Raw genomic sequence first — 20,261 nt, 5'->3', positions numbered from 1 at the left:
CCATGACACCTGGCTTCTCCTTTTTATACACTGCTGGATTTTATGATGTTTTGCTATGCTCTCTTCTTTTTTAAAATTATCTTTAGTTATAAAAAAACACATTAGAGAAATACCATAACCTTGTAATATTTCCATGTTTTAACTTAGGTTTACCAACGTTTTGACCAACATTTTCACAAAACCATATAAAAGACAAAGCATAAACAATTATAAGCAATTTTAACCAAATTGTATGAGACAAAACTGTAAGATGCAAAGCATGAACAGTTATGAACAATGGGCAAAGATATATCAACATTTAAAGCATGAAAATTTGTTACCTAAGCAAGTCCCAATCCAGAATTTATAAAAGAAAAGCAAACTCATACCTCCATCCATTGATCTTGGTGGGAAACCTCCAAATGATATGGGGAGAAAAACTGATTTCCCAAAATAAAAGGTACCTGGGACGAGTTTGTGTTCTCTAAAACTGAAGAATCAATTTTAGGAACAAATGGAAGTTATGAGCAGAATATATTTATTGAGGAAAAGAAAGCTCCTGTCTGAGAGAAGAACAGGCGGGGAGCCCTGAGTGGGGGGCCCCGAGCCGGTAGTCCACTGTTACACTTTCTTGCATTTATGTTTGTGGTGAATGTTAGCATAACTGTGCTGGTTTCATAAAAGTGAATGAGGGAAGGTATTCTTTGCATTTTGTCAAACAGTTTGCTTTATAAAGGTAATTTTTTTTTTTTGTTTGTTTGACATTACTAATCAAGCATCTTGGGCCTGTAGTTTTCTTTATAAGAAGTTTAGAATATAGATTCAGTTTCTTTAACACTTTAACAGACTTATGCTGGCTTAGGTAGTTTTTTGAGTTGTGTCCATTTTGGAAGGTTTTTCAGGGAACTTAGGGTTTTCATCTACATTATCAAACTCAGTGAAGTTACTTGTACTGTTCCCTTATTTGCCTTTTAGGGCCAGTGGACTCTGTTGTGGGTATCCCTGTGTTTCTTTCATTCCTTTTTGTTTTTGTTTTTTTTTTTTTTAATTATTTTTATTTTATTTTAGTGTGTGTGTGTGTGTGTGTGTGGCCAGCTCAGCCCACCAGGGGGCGGGGCTGGCTGGCATGTGGTGCTGGAGGTTTGAACCGCGGTCTCTGTGCTTTGCCAAGCTTGTTCCAAGTAGGTGCCTCAGACCACTGAGCCATCTCACCAGCCCCTCCTTTTTGTTTTTGAGCAGTGACACCCGAACCCAGAGTGAGCAGCACCCCTAGCTTCCCTTTTCAATTATTTGTTTACTTTTGTGGTACTTGGGATCAGAGCTGTGGCACCTGATCTTTATTTTTGAAGTTGGCAACTTGGCAGTGAAGTTAAGCTTTATCTGAGCCTGAGACCAAGTTCCTGGAACTGGTTAGGACTTGTAAAATCTTTCAGTTGAGTCCTTCATTGGTTCTTTTAAAAAACTTATTAATTTAGTTGACAATGAAAATTACACCATAGATCATGCCAGCTTGAAATAGGCACACACTGTGGAGTGGCTGATTACGTAGGCACTGCCCATGCAGGTGTTGTTTGTTCTGTGAGGACAGCAGCTGATGCTGATTCTTGTGACTTAAGAATTTGATAGAACCGTGAACCCTTGGAGGAAAAGGCTGCCCCTGGTGGAAGAGAAACAGGTGGGAGGGGCTGGCAGAGGCCTGAGTGCTGAGTTGGGGGACCCCGGGCTTGGCACACGTGGGGACGGGCCCAGCCAGTGGAAGCCATGTCCAGTTGCTGTTGCATGGACTTACCGGCACCTGTGCCCAGGTTGCTCTCGTTTTTCCGTTTTGTTTTGTCTTTTTTTGTTGTTTTGATTTCCCAGACTCCTTAAGGGCAAAGTGCATTCAGTGGCATTTCATAGATTCAAAAGGACTTGAGCCAAGCAGCAGTCAGAAGCTCCTGCGATAGTCTGGTCTTTGCTCTCTTTCCACACAACCTGTTTATGCAGGGTTCAGTTCTGAACAGTTTGTTAAAACAGATTCTGGATGACTCATGTAGTATTTGCTCACTGAATTATTAAGTATGGCTTTACATTTTGTTCTCTGCTTTGACTGAACTCTCACTTGGAGTTACCTGTCATCTCCCCTTTCTTTGGCCTTCTAATAATTTACAGTGTTGCCTTCATCTCTGCCAATTGTCTCAAACATCTGTGTGCCTTATTTTTCCCTCTTGGGTGGCAGTTGTCTTGTTTTACCAGTCTAAGTAGTTTTTGGAAACTAAGGTTTTCTTTAGAATGGTTTTGTTTTTAGATAAATGATATGGGTTCATCATTGAAAAATTAAAAAAATACAGAAAAGAATAGAAATAACTGCCAAAAATTTGTGTTGTCATTGATAACCATTATCACATGATATTCATTGAAGAGTGTCCCTGTAGGCCTGTGAAGAGTGGTTGGTAAGTAACTTACTGTTAAGGAGTAGTATTGTGTATGTGGTGTGCTGTAAAATGTTTGAATATAATGTGAACTTAAATCAAGAAAAAGAAGCCAAGGTGACAAAAGAATTATTGAACATAGAATAATTTACCTTTTATTTATTTATTTAGTACCTTGAGTAGTTGCTAAATACTCCCTAGAATATAGTAGAATAGTAAGAAGTGGGAATGTTTAAAAAAAAAAACAAAAAACCCATCAACGGGCTGGGGAGATAGCTCATTGGTCTAAGTGCCTGCCTAGCAAGCTCCCAGCTCTGCATGCTGAGCTGAGCTGGGGTGGCCATCAAGACCGGAGGTGGGGAGGGCGGTGGTGGGGGAGTGGTACATGCCTGTCATCCCAGCCCTGAGGAGGCTGAGACAGGATGATCACTACAAGTCTAAGCTCTGTAGTGAGACCCTGTAGCAAATAAATAAAGATTAAAAAAGAAAAAAATGTTTCTATAATAGATGCATTTAATTGACACCCTGTCATGAAATCAGAAGTAAATTATATTGTGCCTACATCATTTTTCTCTTTTTTACTTTTTGAGGTTTTTTTTTTTTTTAGATGATCAGAGCTTTTGTTATTTTCTTACTATATCTGTAAGCCTTCCATGGCTTCTTCTCACTGCTACAGTTAATGGATCTGCTGGCTCTTTCTGTGGCCCTTCTGTTCTGAGTTCCTTATTTTGTTTGATTGCCTGGTTGGATGTGTTTTAATGATTTTCTCCAGGAGGGCTTCAGAGATGTCAGCTTCCTTCTGTTTCTGCAAACTGAGTTGCCTGCTCTCTCCTCCTGTCACCTTACAGATGAAATAAGCCTAGGTGGTCCTTGGTTCTGGCTTCCAAGGATGAAAGCAGACCCCTGTAGCTCTCCTTCCTGGACTCCCTCATCTTCGCCTTTTAAAAGGCCTCTTCGACCTGTTTTTCCCATCTGAATGGGTCACAGCCCTAAGCTGAACTTTTGACCTCTATTTACATGCCATTCATTAACCCAGGGTCATTTTGGTGTCCATCCTGGTTTGCTGTCAAGGACAAAGCTGAGGAAGGTTTGCTGGTCGAACAGCATTAAAGAGAGTGGGAATAAACTGTACCTTCTTGGACCTTGCTGTTTGTCATTCATCTGTCCTACACTTTCACACCACAATGAAATATCTTTTTCTTTTGTGCCTCTGATGAGTAGCCCTCCTAATAGACATACCGTGTCTAGTTGGGCACTGTCAGAGGCATTTAGGTCACGTTTAGATGTTGCATCATTAGTGACTGAGTTGTAGTAAGTAGCTTTCTATGGATGGCACTTTCTCAGGTTTTGTGTTTTATTAGCCGGGTATGCGTCACACGATGACTACATTCCTTCTGGGGAGTTGGTGCCCGCCAGGCAACAAAACGACTTTATTTTTTTTTTTAACATTTATTTATTTATTGTGTGTGTGTGGCCAGCTCAGCCCACCAGGGGGCGGGGCTGGCTGGCATGTGGTGCTGGGGATCGAACCGTGGTCCCTGTGCTTTGCCAAGCTTGTTCCATATAGGTGCTTTAGACCACTGAGCCATCTCACCAGCCCAACAAAACGACTTTATGAAGTAATGCCTGTGTATATGTGTACGAGATAATGTGCAGACACAGAAGGTGCCTGTACTGTATGTGGAAAGCGTAGAGTGCACGCACACACCCACGCACAGGCGCCTGCAGCCCAGCCCTGCCAGTGACTTTGCCTCTCCTAGTGCATTGCCTTCCCCTTTCCTGCATGGGAATTCGGAGCATATTATCCCTTGCTTTTTGTTAGAATTAATACATGTTTCTGAAGTGTTAAACGACATGGTAAGTTATGTACTTTTTTGTGTTTTATTTTGTTTTTCAGTAATAAGGACTGAATGTAGGACCTTTGCACTGAGTTATATCCCTAATCCTTTTTAATTTTAAGTATGTTTCTATGAAATTTTTTTTTTGTACCAGAAATTGAACTTAGGACCTCACGATTGCCAGGCCAGTGCTGTTTATAACTTATTTTTCACTTTTTTCTTCTTTTTTTTTTTTTTTTTTTGGAGACAAGGTCTCACTATGTAGCCCAGGCTGGCCTCATACTCACAGCAATCCTCCTGCCTCAGCCTCCCAAGTTCTGGGATCACTGTCATGCCTGACCCTATTTTTATTTTTGTGACAGGGTTTAAGTCAAAAATTTGCCCCGTCTCAATTTTGTGATCCTCTTGCTTCAGCCTCCCAGAGTGCTGGGATACAGGTATACATCACAGTTGTGTTTATTTTTCCTGTTTATCAATTATATTTTTTGTGTTTCTCTGCACCTTGTGCTTTCTGCTTAGCATTGAGATTACCAACATGTGTGCGTATTGATGTTAAAAGCCCTAGTTTACTAGTTCGCCCCTTCTGCATGTATTACACTGTGTGAGCCTACCGTAGTAAGTCTTTTTGGATCATGAATATGAGGGTTGCTCCGGACTTGGCTGTTAACATTCAGTGCTTTCTGGAGCACTCATTCCCAGTCTCACGAGGGTTTTTTTTTAGTACCTACTTTCCTGAGTTTCTAGGGAATGTATTCCAAAGACTAGAACTGCTAGGCCATATAGTATGCCAGTTTTAGTTAGGCAGCTTCTTAAAACTGAAGCATAATATTCAAATAGAAAAAGGCTCAAGTCAGGATCATAGCGCAGTGAGATTTCACAGCGCATCCATTTGTCTTGCTCCCAGTATAGAAATCGACACTCACCAGCCCCTCAGTTTGTTTCGTGTCCTGTCAGTCACAGCCTGCAACACAGCCCTGATCCCTCAGTTAACTACCTACTTGCTTTTCTAATTTAAAATCTAGTTGCAGATTTTGCCTTGTGTGTTTCTGCGCTTTACACAAACGGCATCACACTGTAGGATGGGTCTGGCTGCTTCGGCAGTATGAGAAGAACTAGAAGCACATGCTGGTGAGCCATATTGGTTGTAGCCCGAAGCTCATTCACATTGCTGGGTGGCAGGCCATGGTTGGAATATGAAGCAGTTTATTTCTCTCGTCTACTCTGGGCATTTCCATTGTCTTTAGCTTTATCATACTATAAACAGTAGCCTTTTAAATGTTTTGTAATATATATATATTTTTTGTATTTTAGTACAGGGTCTCAGTATGTAGATCAGACTTGTAGTGATCCGCCTGTATTCAGCCTCAAGAAGAGGGATTACAGGTGCGCCCCATCATGCCCAGTCTCAGTCGCTTTCTCAGTGTGTCCTGGGGGTGGGGCTGGCACAGCACACCGGGGATCAAACCCTACCCACTGCTGTGTCTGCCTAAGCATGCGCTTTAATCTGCTGAGCTATTTGGCCAGCCCTGTTTATAATATTTCAAGTGGTACCCATGTTCTAAGTTCTTCGTGGAAAGTATATCAAAGTTAGAAATGCGGAACATGTCCTGTATACATCTTTGGTTATTCAGTAGAGTGCCTCCTGGGTGTGGTGATACATGCTTGTAATCCCAGTACTGGAGTTACTGAGTAACCTGAGGCAGGAGGACTGCCATGAGTTCACGGCCAGCCTGGACTACATGGTGAGTTGAAGGCCAGCCTAAGCTACATTGTAAGACCCTGTCTCAAAAAACAAAAACAGAAAAACCTCCACAAAACATGGTAGTGTCAAATACTACTCATGTAAAACGTTGATGTCTTCTCAAATTCCTTTCCACAGTGGTTACTATGGAAATATATATATATATTTAAATACATATATTTAAAGTAGGACTATCCTAATGAAATTCGGTCCTAAAAACAAACTACCTGTATTCCCTCACTCATAATGATCTATCTAAATGTTTTCCTTGGGGGGCCTGTCCCTTAGAGGGGCCTGCACCTTAGCTCAGTTCTTTAAGTGGCTGCTTCAACAAAGCAGTCAGGCTCTGGTTGCTGTGGTTCGATCCCCACAACTCAAGCCAGCCAAACCTGCCCTGAAGGCATTTGGAGCAAAAAAATAAGTGTTTTCCTTGCCCATGTAATAGGTTAAAAAAAGTGGTATCATATTGAAGGCGAGTTGATGTCTGAGACTATTTTATAAGCCAGCCTCACTGCTTGGTTTTGTCTTGCAGCCTGAGAACTCAGATCATTGTTCCCTGCCCGAGGATCTGGTGAGTATTTCTGCATGCTCTGCATGGCAGCTTACTGTGCCTTTGATGTTAAGTACTCTAAGCAAATGAGAGTAACACTGAATTTCTCTGTATTTGGTTGCTGGTTAAAGACGTTTCAGTTGTGTTTCCTAACTGTATTATCAGACGCCAGCCTTAGTAGGATTATGGAAACTTTTGTACACCCAGAAGACTCGGAACTTTAGGTCAGAAACTGTATTCTTGAGATAGAAGAACTTAAAATATTGGAAGAGTCCTCAGGTGTTCATCTCTCACTTAATTTTGCATTCAGTTAAAAAGAGAGTCAAGTCTCTCGAGGCTTATTGTCATGACTGTTGCCTTTCCCTCTTCTCTTCCTGTGGATTCTAGTGTTGTGGCAAGTTCTGCATTGTCAGTGCCTGTGTGGGCTTCCTTAATGTCACACAAACTGGGCAGCTGAGGCAACAGCAGTGTGTTTGCTCATGGTTGTGAAATCTGGGTACCAATGGCCCAGGAGATCCTTCCTGCCTCTTCCTGCTCCTGGTGGTGGCCAGCAGTGGTTGGCATTTGCTGGAGGGCAGATGCTCTGCTCCAGGCTCTGCCAGCGGTGTAGGGTCTCGGCATCTCTCCCGTATCGTCCCTACTCCATATCTCTTCTCACGAAGGCCCCGGTCATGTTCTGATCCAGTGTGACCTGGTTGTAATTACTAACACCTGCAGCAACCTTATTTCCAAATAAGGTCACAGTCTTTTCTTTTTTGGTTTTTTGAGATTCTTGCTATACAGTTCATATTGGCCTTGAACTCCTGGCAGTCCTTCTGCGTACTGCCTCACTAGCGCTGGGATTACAGGTGAGAACCACCAGGCCTCGCCTAGGTCACATTCTCAGGTTTGTGGAGGACATGAACCTTTGGGGAACAGTAAGCTAATACAATGGGTATTTGATTAAATATCCTAATAGATCAGTTATATTGACTACAGTCTCTTTAGTGGTGTCTGTGAGGGTGGGAATTTTTGGACATGTTGACACTATTGTAACCAAGTTTGGTGACTGACTGGCAAGAGCAGGTGCTAGTTTAATCGTCAATGCTAATTTCTGCTACACCATGCAGGAGTTGGGTTGAAATACCCTCAGGGAGGCTCTACAGAAAACAGGCTCACAGCAAGATGACAGGACTGTGCAGATCTGACTCAGTTTCCCTACTGAGCCATATGACCCAGCAAATGGAAATGATTAGGTGGTACTCATTTTCCAACCGTTGTGGCACATCATTTTCCAAGGCCCTGCCCACTGCACTAATTGCTCCAGGTGTCAGGAGCTGACTACTCAGCTGCAGTTCCCTTCGGCCTGAGTTAGCAAGGCAGTGGTGGGCTGTCAGGCCCGGTGTATTGGGAAGGACATAGGGGGCCCATTCCTGGGGGACAGCACAGGCTGGGGAAGCATAGGCCGACCTAAAACAAGCACTGAGGGCCGAGGTTTTGCCGACGCACGTGCTGCCTGGGGCCAAGCAAGTAAGATGGGTGTATGAAGCACGCGTGTTGTAAGTGTGCCTGTGGAACCGAAGTATGTTTTTGACTTGAACGCTGAAAAACAAACAGAAGGCATCTTCAAACTAGGTCCAGCCTGAGATTCCAAGTTCACCCACTTACTTGATGGCAGATAGCTTTTGTTTGGAGCCTGGGGACCTAGAAATGGAGAGTCCCTCGGCTCGAGGCTCTTCTGTACCAGACTCTGGGTATTCTTGGAGGGAACGCTGAAGATTTCATTCAGTTAGCCAAGACTGACTGAAGCAGGGATCAGTGGCAGTGTCGCTTTAGAAGGCCACATATGTTTTATTTTCATTTCAGTAGTCACTGTGGGTGCTTTGATCCATATTTAAGCCACCTTTGGAATATGATCACACATTTGAAGACCAAATGCAGTTTCTTTTGTTCATTTCTGCAGTTGGCTGGTTAGTATACTTTTCCACAATTCTTAGTAGCTTTTGGCAAAAGCAGTAATATATATATATATATATATATATATATATTTTTTTTTTTTAGGGAAGGGTCTACAGGGTGTTTAGGGTCTCACTGCTAGATTGGACTCATAGTGATCCACCTGTTAACAGCCTCCCAAGAGCTGGGATTACAGGGGTGGGGCTAGGGCTGGGCAGGCCCGGGGATGGAACCCCTGGCCCCAGCACCTGCTTGCAGGTGCTTTAATCTGAGGTATTTGGCTAGCCCAAAAGCAGTAATGCTTTAAAAAAAAAAAAAGTCATGCTTGACTGCTGCTTAGGATAATTGTTTTTTCAGGCCCAGATTTTCAGTTTCAATTATCATGAGATTCCAAGTGAAAAAGAGAGCTGGATGATGGAGGATTATGGCACAGAGATACATTCTCCACTGGCTTTCCAACAGGTTTATAGTATAATATGCGGAGGCGTCTGCAAGACTTACCTCGTGGGAGAATGTGGGAGGGGAGGATGAATAGTGGGAGGACTTTGGGTAGGAAACATCTCTAGTATCACAAGCCATTTTTGTTTTTAAATCTGTACTTGCACAACTCTGATACAGTGCTAAGTAAGTTGTGGGAAGAGTCAGGGTTAAGGATGAATGAAATGAAGATACCTGTCTGTCCTTGGCCTAACCTGCATGTGCGTTTCCTCTCTGCCCTGGCTCCCTTTCTCCTGCTGGTTCATTTCAGAGAGTGTCAGAGGTTTCCAACCATTGGTGGTACTCCATGCTCATCCTGCCTCCTTTGCTGAAAGACAGTGTGGCAGCGCCTCTGCTCTCTGCCTACTACCCGGACTGCGTGGGCATGAGTCCCTCCTGTACCAGCACAAACCGCGCTGCAGCCACTGCCACCGCCACCACTGCCACCACCGGCGATGCCAGCCCCAGGCGCCTGGAGCCCTCCAAGGCAACCCCTTCTGTGCTTGGTGAGAGCTGCCCTAGTCTTCCTTCTCTTCCCCCTGTATTTCCCCACTAATGTAGGGGAAAGCAAAGGCAAGATACATATTTTTAAATGTCCGAGACATTATATGAAGCACCTCATTGTTTCATTCCCATCACATCAGTGAATCCAGCCAATCCATTGGAGAGAAAATGTCTGGAAAAAAATTATGCTTGCAGTGAACATAAACAGGCTTTCTCTTGTCACTATTCCTAACAATGCAGCACAGCAGTTTACATGGCATTTATATCATTAGGTATTAGAAGTAAGAGATGAGCTAAAAGTTGAATGTAGGTTGCATGTGAGTACCATGCCACTTTATGTAAGGGACTTGAGCAGGGGGCTTGTGATCCCCCAGAGGTCCTGCTTGCTCAAGGACACTGAGCCTGATGACTGTCAGTCAGATCGTTGGTAGCCTGTCCTTGAGCTTTCAGCAGTAGCTTGGAGGAGCCATAAAACTCATCCGTTAATTACCTACGGGTTTAATGAGTGTTGACTGGAAAGCTGGATATCTGTGTAAGGTAATGAACGTAGGAACTCTGACTTAGCAGAAGAAACGTACTGGTTTTATTTTTATTTACTCATTTTTTATGTATTTGGTACAAGGTCTCACTACGCAGCTCGGAGTAATCCTCCTGTTTTCAGCCTCTCCAGCGCTGGGATTACAGGCATGCGCCACCACATCTGGACTCGGTGGCTGGCTCAGGGCACCTGGGGGCGGGACTGGTGCATCACATAGGCCCAGGAATCGAACCCCCAGTCCTTGCACTTGTCGAAGCAGGTGCTTAGCCTGCTGAGCTCTCTCATTGGCCCCGACCTACTAGTTTTGAACTGCGTAAATAGCACTTTTTCTTTGTGCCTCTGATGATGCCACTGGCGCTCAGCTCTCAGAATTCAGAACTTCAGGTTAGCGCAGGGGTGACACTCACTGTGGACTGGAAAGCAGGGAGCCCCAGGCCCTGTATCTCTACCACCCGTGCATGAACAGGCTGTACTTTTGATGGTGCAAATACACTTACATTGGAGCCCTATCTTAATGTTTCTAACAAGTAACACTGGACCCTCTTAAGTGGCCATGTGAAGATCAAGTTAAGGTGGTAATTAAGGGAGGTGTGGTGTCATGGCTGTGACATTCTGGTAGTGTGCGTGTGCATTTATGAAGGGCCGTTTGGCAGAGTGCATCAAAAAGCTTAAAATGGATTCCCTGGGACTCAGTGGATACTCCTATTGGCCCTGTAGGAAAGTATCCTAAATAAATCATTGAATGAATCAAAGATTTATGTGTAAAGAAATTTGCTTTAGCATTGTTTGTAACAGTGGCATTATATCCTATAGCCATTGAAGTCTTGTTTATGGATGTGAGATGTTTATGATATTGTAAGTTTTAAAAAGCAGGTTAGAAAACAGCAGCCTTACAGCATTTCCCCAGCGTTGCAGAAGTACATAACTGTTATATTAATATTCTCTAGTCCTTGAAACAGAGAGACAGTGCATCCCTCCATACAGTGAGCCCATCCTTGGGACACAGTGATGGTTCCATTTGACAGTTGGAGGATTCCCCAAAACAGTTACTTTGGAAATAGGTTTCCTTGCGGAGTTGTTCAGGGGTTGCATTTCAGTCTTGCAGGATGAAGTTCTAGAGCGCTGTTGCATGGCAGTTTGGCTAAAGTGGTAAATTTGACAAAATATGTTTTCAGCTCAATTAAAAATTGTTCCTAGGTTCTGGGGAGATAGCTCGGTGGTCTAAGTGCCTGCCTGGCAAGCACAAGGACCTGGGCTCAAGCCCCCATACCACATGCTGTGCTGGCCCCGGAGCCCCAGGCGTGCCACAGTGGCCACTGAAACCAGGCGTGGTGGTGCACGCCTGTAATCCCAGCACTGGGGAGGCTGAGACAGAAGGATTGCTGTGAGTCTGAGTTGTAAAGTGAGACCCTGTGCCAAGTAAATACATAAATAAAAGATTTTTTAAAAATTTTCCACTGTGGATGTTAAGGGTGAGGATGCCTTGAGGAGAGAGACTGGGCAAGTGTTGCATGCTGTGTGCATTGCTCTGCTAGATGGAAGAAGCAAGCATCCCTGCAGGTGGTGCGGAGCTGCTCTGGGCTGCCCTTTTTGCTTGCTTTTGCTCTTTAGATCTCCTGGAGTTGGCAGTTGCGGCCTGCAGGAGGTGCCTGCTTGTGTCTGCTCTCAGTTCCAGGCATGAACTGGTATTTCCAGCCTTTTTACCAGCCCAATGAGTGTGGCAAAGCCCTGTGCGTGCGGCCCGATGTGATGGAACTGGATGAGCTCTATGAGTTTCCTGAGTACTCCCGGGACCCCACCATGTACCTGGCTCTGAGAAACCTCATCCTCGCCCTGTGGTACACAAACTGCAAGGTAAGGAAGGCTGTGCTCAGTGCCCAGTGTGGGCAGAGCACTCACTGAAGGAGAGGCGCCACCTTGGACAGAGCCCTCACAGCAGCATTTGCAGCTTTGGCACAGTTACCATTCAGGGCAGGTCATTCCTGAGGGGCACGAGATGTCATCCCACACACCACGGGACACTCAGCAGTAACCCTTGCCTCTACCTCTAGATGCCAGTAACACTTCCCGGTTGGGACTACCAAATGCATGTTGAGCCTCCCTCATCTGAAATTCTGATATTCTCCAAAATCTGAAGTGTTTTGACTACTGTGTTAGCATTCAGACTTTGAAGCATTTCAGTTTTCAGATTCTTGGAATAGGGATGGCCAAGCAGTATGTTTGTAGACATTTCCAGATGGGAACTGGTGACAAGAAATAGAGGACAAGCCTGGGGCAGGAGGCCCCTTTGGTGATCCCATCCTAGGCTGAGGCTTTATTCAGCTGAGTCTGAAATGGACCAGAAGCCTTCCAAAGCCAGGGCGACCAAAGAAGGCGTAGGTTCCTAAACCAGTGCCCCAGCCTGTTTCTAGTGGTGAGAGCCACCTCTGCTGCTGCCAGTATCTGGATCTGGAGCAGCCTAGATTTCTAGTGGCCTTTGAGTTGGGAAGGTGATGTGGCCTGCTACCACATCCCTCGAAAAAGTCCTTTTTGTGAGGGGAAGCTTAGGTTGCAGTGGAAATTGCTGCATTGTTCATTTGTCCATTTTTCTTTTATTCTTGACCAGGCAAACCTCCCTGTTTTTCTTATCTTAATGATAAATGTTAGATGTGAGTTATTGTGCAGTTTTGTTATTATTGTGGTAAAATACATATAACACTTTACTGCTTACCCATTGCAAAACGTACAGTCCAGGGCCATGAACACATCCTGTGTGGTATGGCTGTCACCACTGTAGCTGTGGAGCTCTTTCATCATCTCAGGGAAACCTTGGCTAGCTATGTACCACCCCACCCAGCCCAGCCTGTGGTGACTGCTAATCCTCTCTCTCTCTCTCTGTCAATGGCCCGTTCTGGACATTTCATACAAATGGAATCGTACACTGTGTGGCCTTTTGTGAGTGGCTCTTCAATTAGTGTGATGCTTTTGAGGCTCGTCTGCACCATGCTGTGTGCCAGACTGCCATGCTACTTCACGGCGCAGCAGTATTCTGCCGTGTAGATACGTCCCGTCTTGATTATCCACTCATACATACTGCATTGTTTCCACTTTTTAGCTATTTGAACATTTCTGCTGTGGGCATTTTGCTTGAACATGTGTTTTTAATCCTTCGGAGTATATACCTAGTAGTAGAATCACTAGATTATACTTTTATGGTCAACATTCTGAGGAATCAAGATTTAAAATAATTTATTGTTGCATTGACAAAATTATATCTATGTATGGTATAGAACATGACATTTTGAAATTTGTGTATATTATGGGATGGCTAGGTAAAGCTGTTTAATATATCCAAAAGCTTACATTTTTTAAATTTTTTTATTGAGAAATAAATATGAATGAGACAGTTTCACAGCTGATTAATAGGACAGTTTTGATAGTCAATACACTGTACATTGTTATCTTCTTAGTGGTTATCCATAGTACAAGAAGCAGACAGGATACTCTGTCCAAACACTGTTAGTACACCTCTTTCTTCTCATTGAATTAAGCAAAAGTAGTTATAAATTTATCCTAACTATTTTGTATATATAAATACAAAATGATCTTTCCTTTGTATCCTTTTTTTTGTCCTGTCAGAGGTGAATATTCTATTGGCATATAAATACTAGAGGTGTTTGAATTCAACTAAACAATCTAACACTGTCTAGCAGTCTATAATATTAGTGGGTTATCATCAGAAGTTATTGACTTGAGCCTTTTACAGCTCATCATATTAATATGGATTTACTTTATATATCTCGTTTTTATACTTTTCTGCTGGATGGTTAAGACCAAGATAAAGCAAGACCTATATACCCAGAAATGTAACTTTTGTATCTGATAAGGTCAGCCAAGTACTCTCAGGATTTATCCTGTAGCCCTGTACCACCTTTTGTACATCCTTTTGTCAAAGCTTACATATTTTTTGAGGACATTAAAAAATTTAAGTATTAGCTATCAAGAAAGATAAACTCAAGGCTTTTATAGGTAAATGGATGCAACTATAGACAGTACTCATAAGTGAAATAAATCAGACCCACGTGTGTAAACATCATATTGTCTCCATAGTGTAAGAACATGAAAAGGTAAATAAAATCTGAAAGGGCAGTAGATACAGTGAGAGAGAAAGAAACTGCTCAAAAGGAATGAACAATGGGATGAGGGAAAGGAGGAAAGAAAGAAAAAAAAAGGAAAGGGAAATCGTGTACACAGGCTAGCTAAGATGATTGCGCTACTAATTTCAGTTGGTTTTTTTGAAGGTAGTAGTTAATGCTTGAAATTTTATTTTGACCAGTTTCTAGGTGTCCCCCCAAAGCCTTACGCAGTCACGGGGTGGACTTCTAGAGTTCGTGATTACCTCACGATCCACTGGGATTATGGGTGTGAGTGCTGCACCCAAAACGAGGCAGATAGCCAGCATGACTTCAGGGAGACAGCCTTGCTCCCTGTGGCCATTGTTGCCGCTGCTCCTCCCATTTGCTCGTGCTCTCTTGCTTTTTGCTGCCACCATGAAAGGCTTTCTACCATGTGCTGATCTGCCTTGGAGCCAGATGAGTAGGGACTGAAACCTCCAGTAACTGTAGTGAAATAAACCTTTGCTTGCCTAATTTGGAGCGTCGAGTATTTGTCCCAGCAACGAGAGATGAGTAACCGAGACAATGCTTGTATCTGGTTATTTGAGCAACTACATTGAAGACAACAGTGTGCAATATAACAACCATTGTTGAACCTATCATGTTGGGGTGTGGGGTTTTTTTTTGTTGTTGTTTTTTTTTTTTTTTTTTTTTTTTTTTTGAAATTTTGTATTATTTCCAATGACTTGTTATTTTTCTAGTCTCACTGAAATTAAAAAAAAAATGTACTCTGATTTTCAGGTCCATGTGTGTTACTAACTTTAATCACTATGTTGTACAGTAAATTTCTTGAACTTGTTGCTCCTTAACTGGAGTATTTAATTTCTGACCTGTATGTTCTTCTGTGCCACCGTGCCTGTCCCTGTGAAGTCCTATTGTGCCCCCAGCTTCTGTGAATTCATGTTTTAGCTTCTACGTGTAAGTGAGAGAGCGTGTAGAGGATTTGCCTTTCTGTTCCTGGTTTATTTCATTTAACATAAGGTCCTCTAGTTTCCTCCGTGTACGGCAAAGGACAGGAGTTCCTTCCTTAAGGCCAAGTAACATTCCATTGCATAAATAGGCTAGTTTTGTCACTGTCCACTCGTCAGTTGGTTGGCATTTATTTGACTTCATGTCTTGGCTACTGTAATGCCACAAGGAACATAGGTGCAGATAGCTCAGTCGTACATTAGCATGTTTCTTTTGGGAATATATCCTGTAGTAGGATTGATAGGTAGTAGTTAAAGTAAAAAAATAAATGGTGGTTCATTTTTTTGTGGAACTTCACTTTTCTCACAACAAGGGTACTCATTTACGTTCCCACCGCCAGTGTGCAAAGGGGCCCTTTTCTCCACATCGCAGCAGCACTTGGCGCCCCCTGGACCTTGCACTTGGGCTTGAGCCAGGCAAGTGCTTTGCTGCTGATCTGCATCCCTGGTCCCTTTCGCTGTTTTGATAATAGCCATTTAGTGAGGCGATGTATCATTGTAGTTTGATTTTCCATTCCCCTGGTCAACAGTGATGTTGAGCATCTTTTCATATACATGTTGCCACACACGTATATGTTTTTTGAGAAATGTCGGTTTAGGTTCTTTGCCCCCTGCCTTCCTGTGGTTCTGGGATCCAGTTCAGGCTCATGCATGCGAAGCAAGCTCGTCCCTAGCTCCTACTTTGCCTGCTTTAAGTTGAGATATTTATTTTCTTGATATTGATTTGAGTTTCTTGAGCTTGGTTTTGTTTTGTTTTTTAATGGTTTTGGTTTCATTTCCAAACACAGGAAGCTCTCACTCCTCAGAAGTGCATTCCTCACATCATCGTCCGGGGTCTCGTGCGTATTCGGTGTGTTCAGGAAGTGGAGAGGATACTCTATTTTATGACAAGGAAAGGTCTCATCAACACAGGAGTTCTTACCGTGGGAGCCGACCAGTACCTTCTTCCTAAAGACTATCACAATGTAGGTGACTGGCTTCAGTAATATCACTGCTGTTGATCATGATAAAATACCATGGTGTTCACTCTTAGTAATACTAGGAAAAACCACACCACCATACAACTTTCACAACCAAGACTTTTGTAGAATATTTTTCCAAAGAAGAGAATACCAAGTATAGTTTCTCCATATGGCAGGAAAAAAAAAAAAAAAACGGGAGAAGGGATTAAGCAGTACTACCATAGGTACTCCATGTTCTTTAGGTATATAACTTTCTAAGGACTTCAAAGAAATGCAGATGAGCTAATGTCCCTTGGTGATTAGTACCTTCAGAATGATTAGTGGTACATTGTCATCCTGCTGTTTGCTTTTTTTCAGAAATCAGTCATCGTTGTTGGGGCTGGTCCAGCAGGGCTAGCCGCTGCTAGACAACTGCATAACTTTGGAATTAAGGTAAGATTTTGTGGATGTGTAGGTGGAAACAGATGGTGAATTGCTCATTTGGTTCAAGTTTTCTAAGACTTAGAAACTAGATCCTAATTTTAATGAAGAATATTAAGTTCATTATACCTTTATAACAGACCCTAGAAAAGTTATATCATTGGAAAATGATTTTTTTTTAAATTTTTTATTTTTATTTTTTATTTTTATCTTAGGGAAGGGTCTACAGGGTGTTTAGGGTCTCACTACTAGATTGGACTCATAGTGATCCACCTGCTTACAGCTTCCCAAGAGCTGGGATTACAGGCGTGCACCACCACATGGCCAGCCACTGAAAATGATTTAACAGAAGAAAGGTAGAATAAGAGAAATTTTCACAGCTTCAGAGAGTTTTAGATTCTTAGGAGCAAGTTGGAAGAAATTCTAACTTTATATTAAAGCAGAAGTTCTTGACAGATTATCATTAACACAGTAGAGTAGATGGTTTGAGATGCAGACAACATAGAAATTCACTGTTTCTTAGATAAAAGTTTCTGAAATACCTTGTTTTTCTGGTGCAAATCAAAGATATGTTTTTAAATTTTAGTCTGGAAAAGAAAAGTCTTTGCTTTTGGAAGCAGATAATCAGTTCATTGGATGAGGTAGAATTTATGGCTTTTGTAGAATTATGGGTATTTAAGGATAGCTTGGGAGTTGCACAACTGGCTACAGTAGAGCCTGTGATACACAAAAAATCATGTGATTCAACATTAATTTCCATTAACCTATTTCGTCACCTCCTAGATACTCTGATTTGCTAGTTCTGACATACTTCTTGCTCAAACTTAATTTGAAAGCACTTATAGAATTGCATTCACGTTTTCACTGTTCTCTTTGGCTAAAAGAAATGCTGCTTCGTTTTTCACAATGAAGGTTTTTGAGACCAGTTGCTGAGAAAAGTTTCCCATAGCTGTGGCTACGAGATTTCTCTCCTGCTTGGATGGAAGACCATATTTGAGGATTGCATTATATTGCTGACAAAACAGGAGTCTGAGTTTGATTTATAAGTGTTTGCTTTTTGAAATATTTTCTTTCTAGTATTAAACTGGAAAGTGTCTTAGGTGATTATTTTAACAGGCCAAAGTTTTTGTATTTTACTTGCAACAATCTACAGAACATATTGCAGGGAGGGTTATTACTGCCCAGGTCCACAGAAGCTATCTCTGACATTCAGCCTTCCTCTTCGAGGGAAAGAAGTGAGAAATGGATGGTTTGGTTATCAGTTGAAGTCAGAGTTAAGGGTTGAGGGGGAGGAACTGTGACTCGGAGCCTTCCTAGGTAGAGGAGTGTTTAAGGCTGACAAAGAATGTCCAGAGGACCCTAGTACTGCTTCCAAGTACTGAGGGAGAGAGCTGGGGACCATCCCTCTGAAGATTGGAACTAGAGATAGATTCCTGTAAGTAACCCAAGAGACAGCTAAGTTGGAGGGCTCTTCTTGAGCAATTTAAAGTAGTGCTTGTAGGGATCCACAAATTACAAAGCTGGTCTTGTAATAAGTAAGTCTCAGATTTTCAGCAAATGCAACCCAGGGAGCTGAGGCACTTAGAATTCGAGGGCTCTAGGTAAGATGTGGCTCGTTCCCTGTAGGAGCAGCTTCTCATCCCCGTGCACTAGAAGTGTGAAGGGAGATAACTGGCTTGGCGGGGGATTCGCGTGTTCAGGCTACTCCTGAGCCCATCCTTATACCCAGTGGATATTTAACAACAACAACACAATAATAATAGTTGTGCCTCATGTACTTAAATTCGATTTGCTGTGCTAAAGGAATTTTTCCTGTATGCATAGATATATCAGGACAATCAGCTCTTTAACCTAGCTGTTCACTTTCTCTTACAGAACATCACTTAGTAAAATCTTTCAAAGTTCATTTCATTAACTGGTAGAACCTGATCATTACCTGCTTTGAGAGAAAGCAGGAGGGATTCCTGCAGCGGAGCAGCCAGGCTCTTCTCCCCAGAACCTGAGTGTTCCAGGCACCTGCTTGGGCGTCTGCTCAAACTCAACTGAAGTTGCAACTTGAGAAAAACGATAGATTATGGGAGTAATTTAATCTCATCATTTGCAATTTTGTGATACTGTCCCTGGTGACCGAGCTGTCCTTCTTGGATCCCTGCTTGTCTTTCTAGGTGACTATCCTGGAAGCCAAAGATAGAATTGGAGGCCGAGTGTGGGATGATAAATCTTTCAAGGGCGTTACGGTGGGAAGAGGACCGCAGATTGTCAATGGCTGTATCAATAACCCAGTAGCATTAATGTGTGAGCAAGTGAGTTTCTTTAAGATTTGTTTTGTAGCCAAAGGAAAAAAAAAATTGTTTTGGTTTGCTCATGCAGAGTCCAGTATTGCATGCATCGGGGCTGTAGCACATTGGTAAGAGCACTTGTCTGGCGGGCTTGAGCCCCCAGGTTCCATCCTTAGCAGCAACAAAAAGATCCACAGGATTAGTGTACCTTGAGCCTGGATGACATATAACAGCCCCTCATCCTCTCTGCAGAGTAAATGGGAACAATGACAATTTTCTGTGAAGGCTTGTAAAGGATTTTCTTTTTCCAAGAGCGTTAATTTTATTTGTGTGCTATTTGTAGGCCACTTGATTAGTTTATGATTTGGGTTGCCAGATTTAGTAGATAGGCTTCTTAATTGTTTAGTGCAAATATGTTCTAAATAGTTCATTAAGAGCAGGGCCTGGTATTACACATCTGTAATGCCCTGGGAGAGGCTGAGACAGGAGGATCGTAAGTTCAGACCCAGACTGGGCAACTTAGGAATTTAGCAATACCCTCTCACAGGGGAAAAAAAAAGAAAATTGGGGTTGGCACTGGGCTATAGTCCAGTATAAATGCCATTCAGCCCTGTACTGGAAAAAAATTACAGGGATATTTTGCATGTAATATTTGGGGGCATACTTACTAATTTAAAAAATGCTATCTGAAAGTGAATTAACGGGGCATTCTGTCTGGTATCTGGCAATGTAGCTGGGCCAAGGTTTTCTCCCTAGACATTTACTGATAGGCAGTAAACCATTTTCAGCATCTCTGAGGATCTGTTGTCTGTGTTCATGTCCATGAAGTTCTGCAGAGGAGGCAGAGTCTCATGAAGACAGTGGCCGGTAGCGTAGGGCACAGGGCACAGAAGCAGCGCTTTCACTGTCGCGCTGATAAATGCAGGTGCTGGGCATCCTGGGCCAGTTGCTGACTGCCTTGCTTTGCGGTTCTTCCCCATGAAGGACATTCAGCTTTACTTTTGAGTTTTTTTCATGACAACTCTGTCTGATTGCAGCTTGGAACCTGTGAATATTTTTTCCCTGGGAAAATGTTCACCTTGTTTTTCTTAATTCTTTTGCAGCTTGGCATCAGCATGCATAAATTTGGAGAAAGATGTGACTTAATTCAGGAAGGTGGAAGAATAACAGACCCCACCATTGACAAGCGCATGGATTTTCATTTTAATGCTCTCTTGGATGTTGTCTCTGAGTGGAGGAAGGACAAGACTCAGCTCCAGGACGTCCCTTTAGGAGGTATGGGGAGAAGGAAATCTGCCTGTGCATAGGGTCGCACTCTAACGAAGCCTGATGGTGGCTGCACGGTTCCCATGTGAGCCTGGCCACCAGCAGTAGGGAGCCTTACCTGAATCCCATTTGGAGGAGGGCTTACCCAGGGGTCCCGGTGTTCCGCCATGTGCCCCATACTTTGCCCAGTAGCTGGTGTTTTTTTTATTTTTTTTATTTTTATTTATTTATTTTTTTTT

The 20,261-nt window shown here is 42.8% G+C and overlaps 1 protein-coding gene across 2 annotated transcripts in view; it reads left to right on the top strand.

Annotated features, from left to right (window-relative positions):
• Positions 1-20,261, top strand: part of Kdm1b (lysine demethylase 1B) — a 55,568-nt gene that overhangs the window by 14,381 nt on the left and 20,926 nt on the right. For both annotated transcript variants that reach the window (XM_023712087.1, XM_023712088.1), the window contains exons 7-13: positions 6,502-6,540; positions 9,203-9,437; positions 11,643-11,827; positions 15,884-16,060; positions 16,415-16,489; positions 18,643-18,780; positions 19,860-20,031. In XM_023712087.1, the coding sequence (XP_023567855.1) occupies positions 6,502-6,540; positions 9,203-9,437; positions 11,643-11,827; positions 15,884-16,060; positions 16,415-16,489; positions 18,643-18,780; positions 19,860-20,031 (1,021 nt within the window). The remainder of the gene's footprint in view (positions 1-6,501; positions 6,541-9,202; positions 9,438-11,642; positions 11,828-15,883; positions 16,061-16,414; positions 16,490-18,642; positions 18,781-19,859; positions 20,032-20,261) is intronic.

The sequence above is a fragment of the Octodon degus genome, unplaced genomic scaffold (genome assembly GCF_000260255.1).
Source record: "Octodon degus isolate 3935 unplaced genomic scaffold, OctDeg1.0 scaffold00023, whole genome shotgun sequence".
Lineage (NCBI taxonomy): Eukaryota > Metazoa > Chordata > Mammalia > Rodentia > Octodontidae > Octodon > Octodon degus.
The sequence above is the reverse complement of the archived record's forward strand: the minus strand, read 5'-3'. Positions and strand labels throughout refer to the sequence as shown.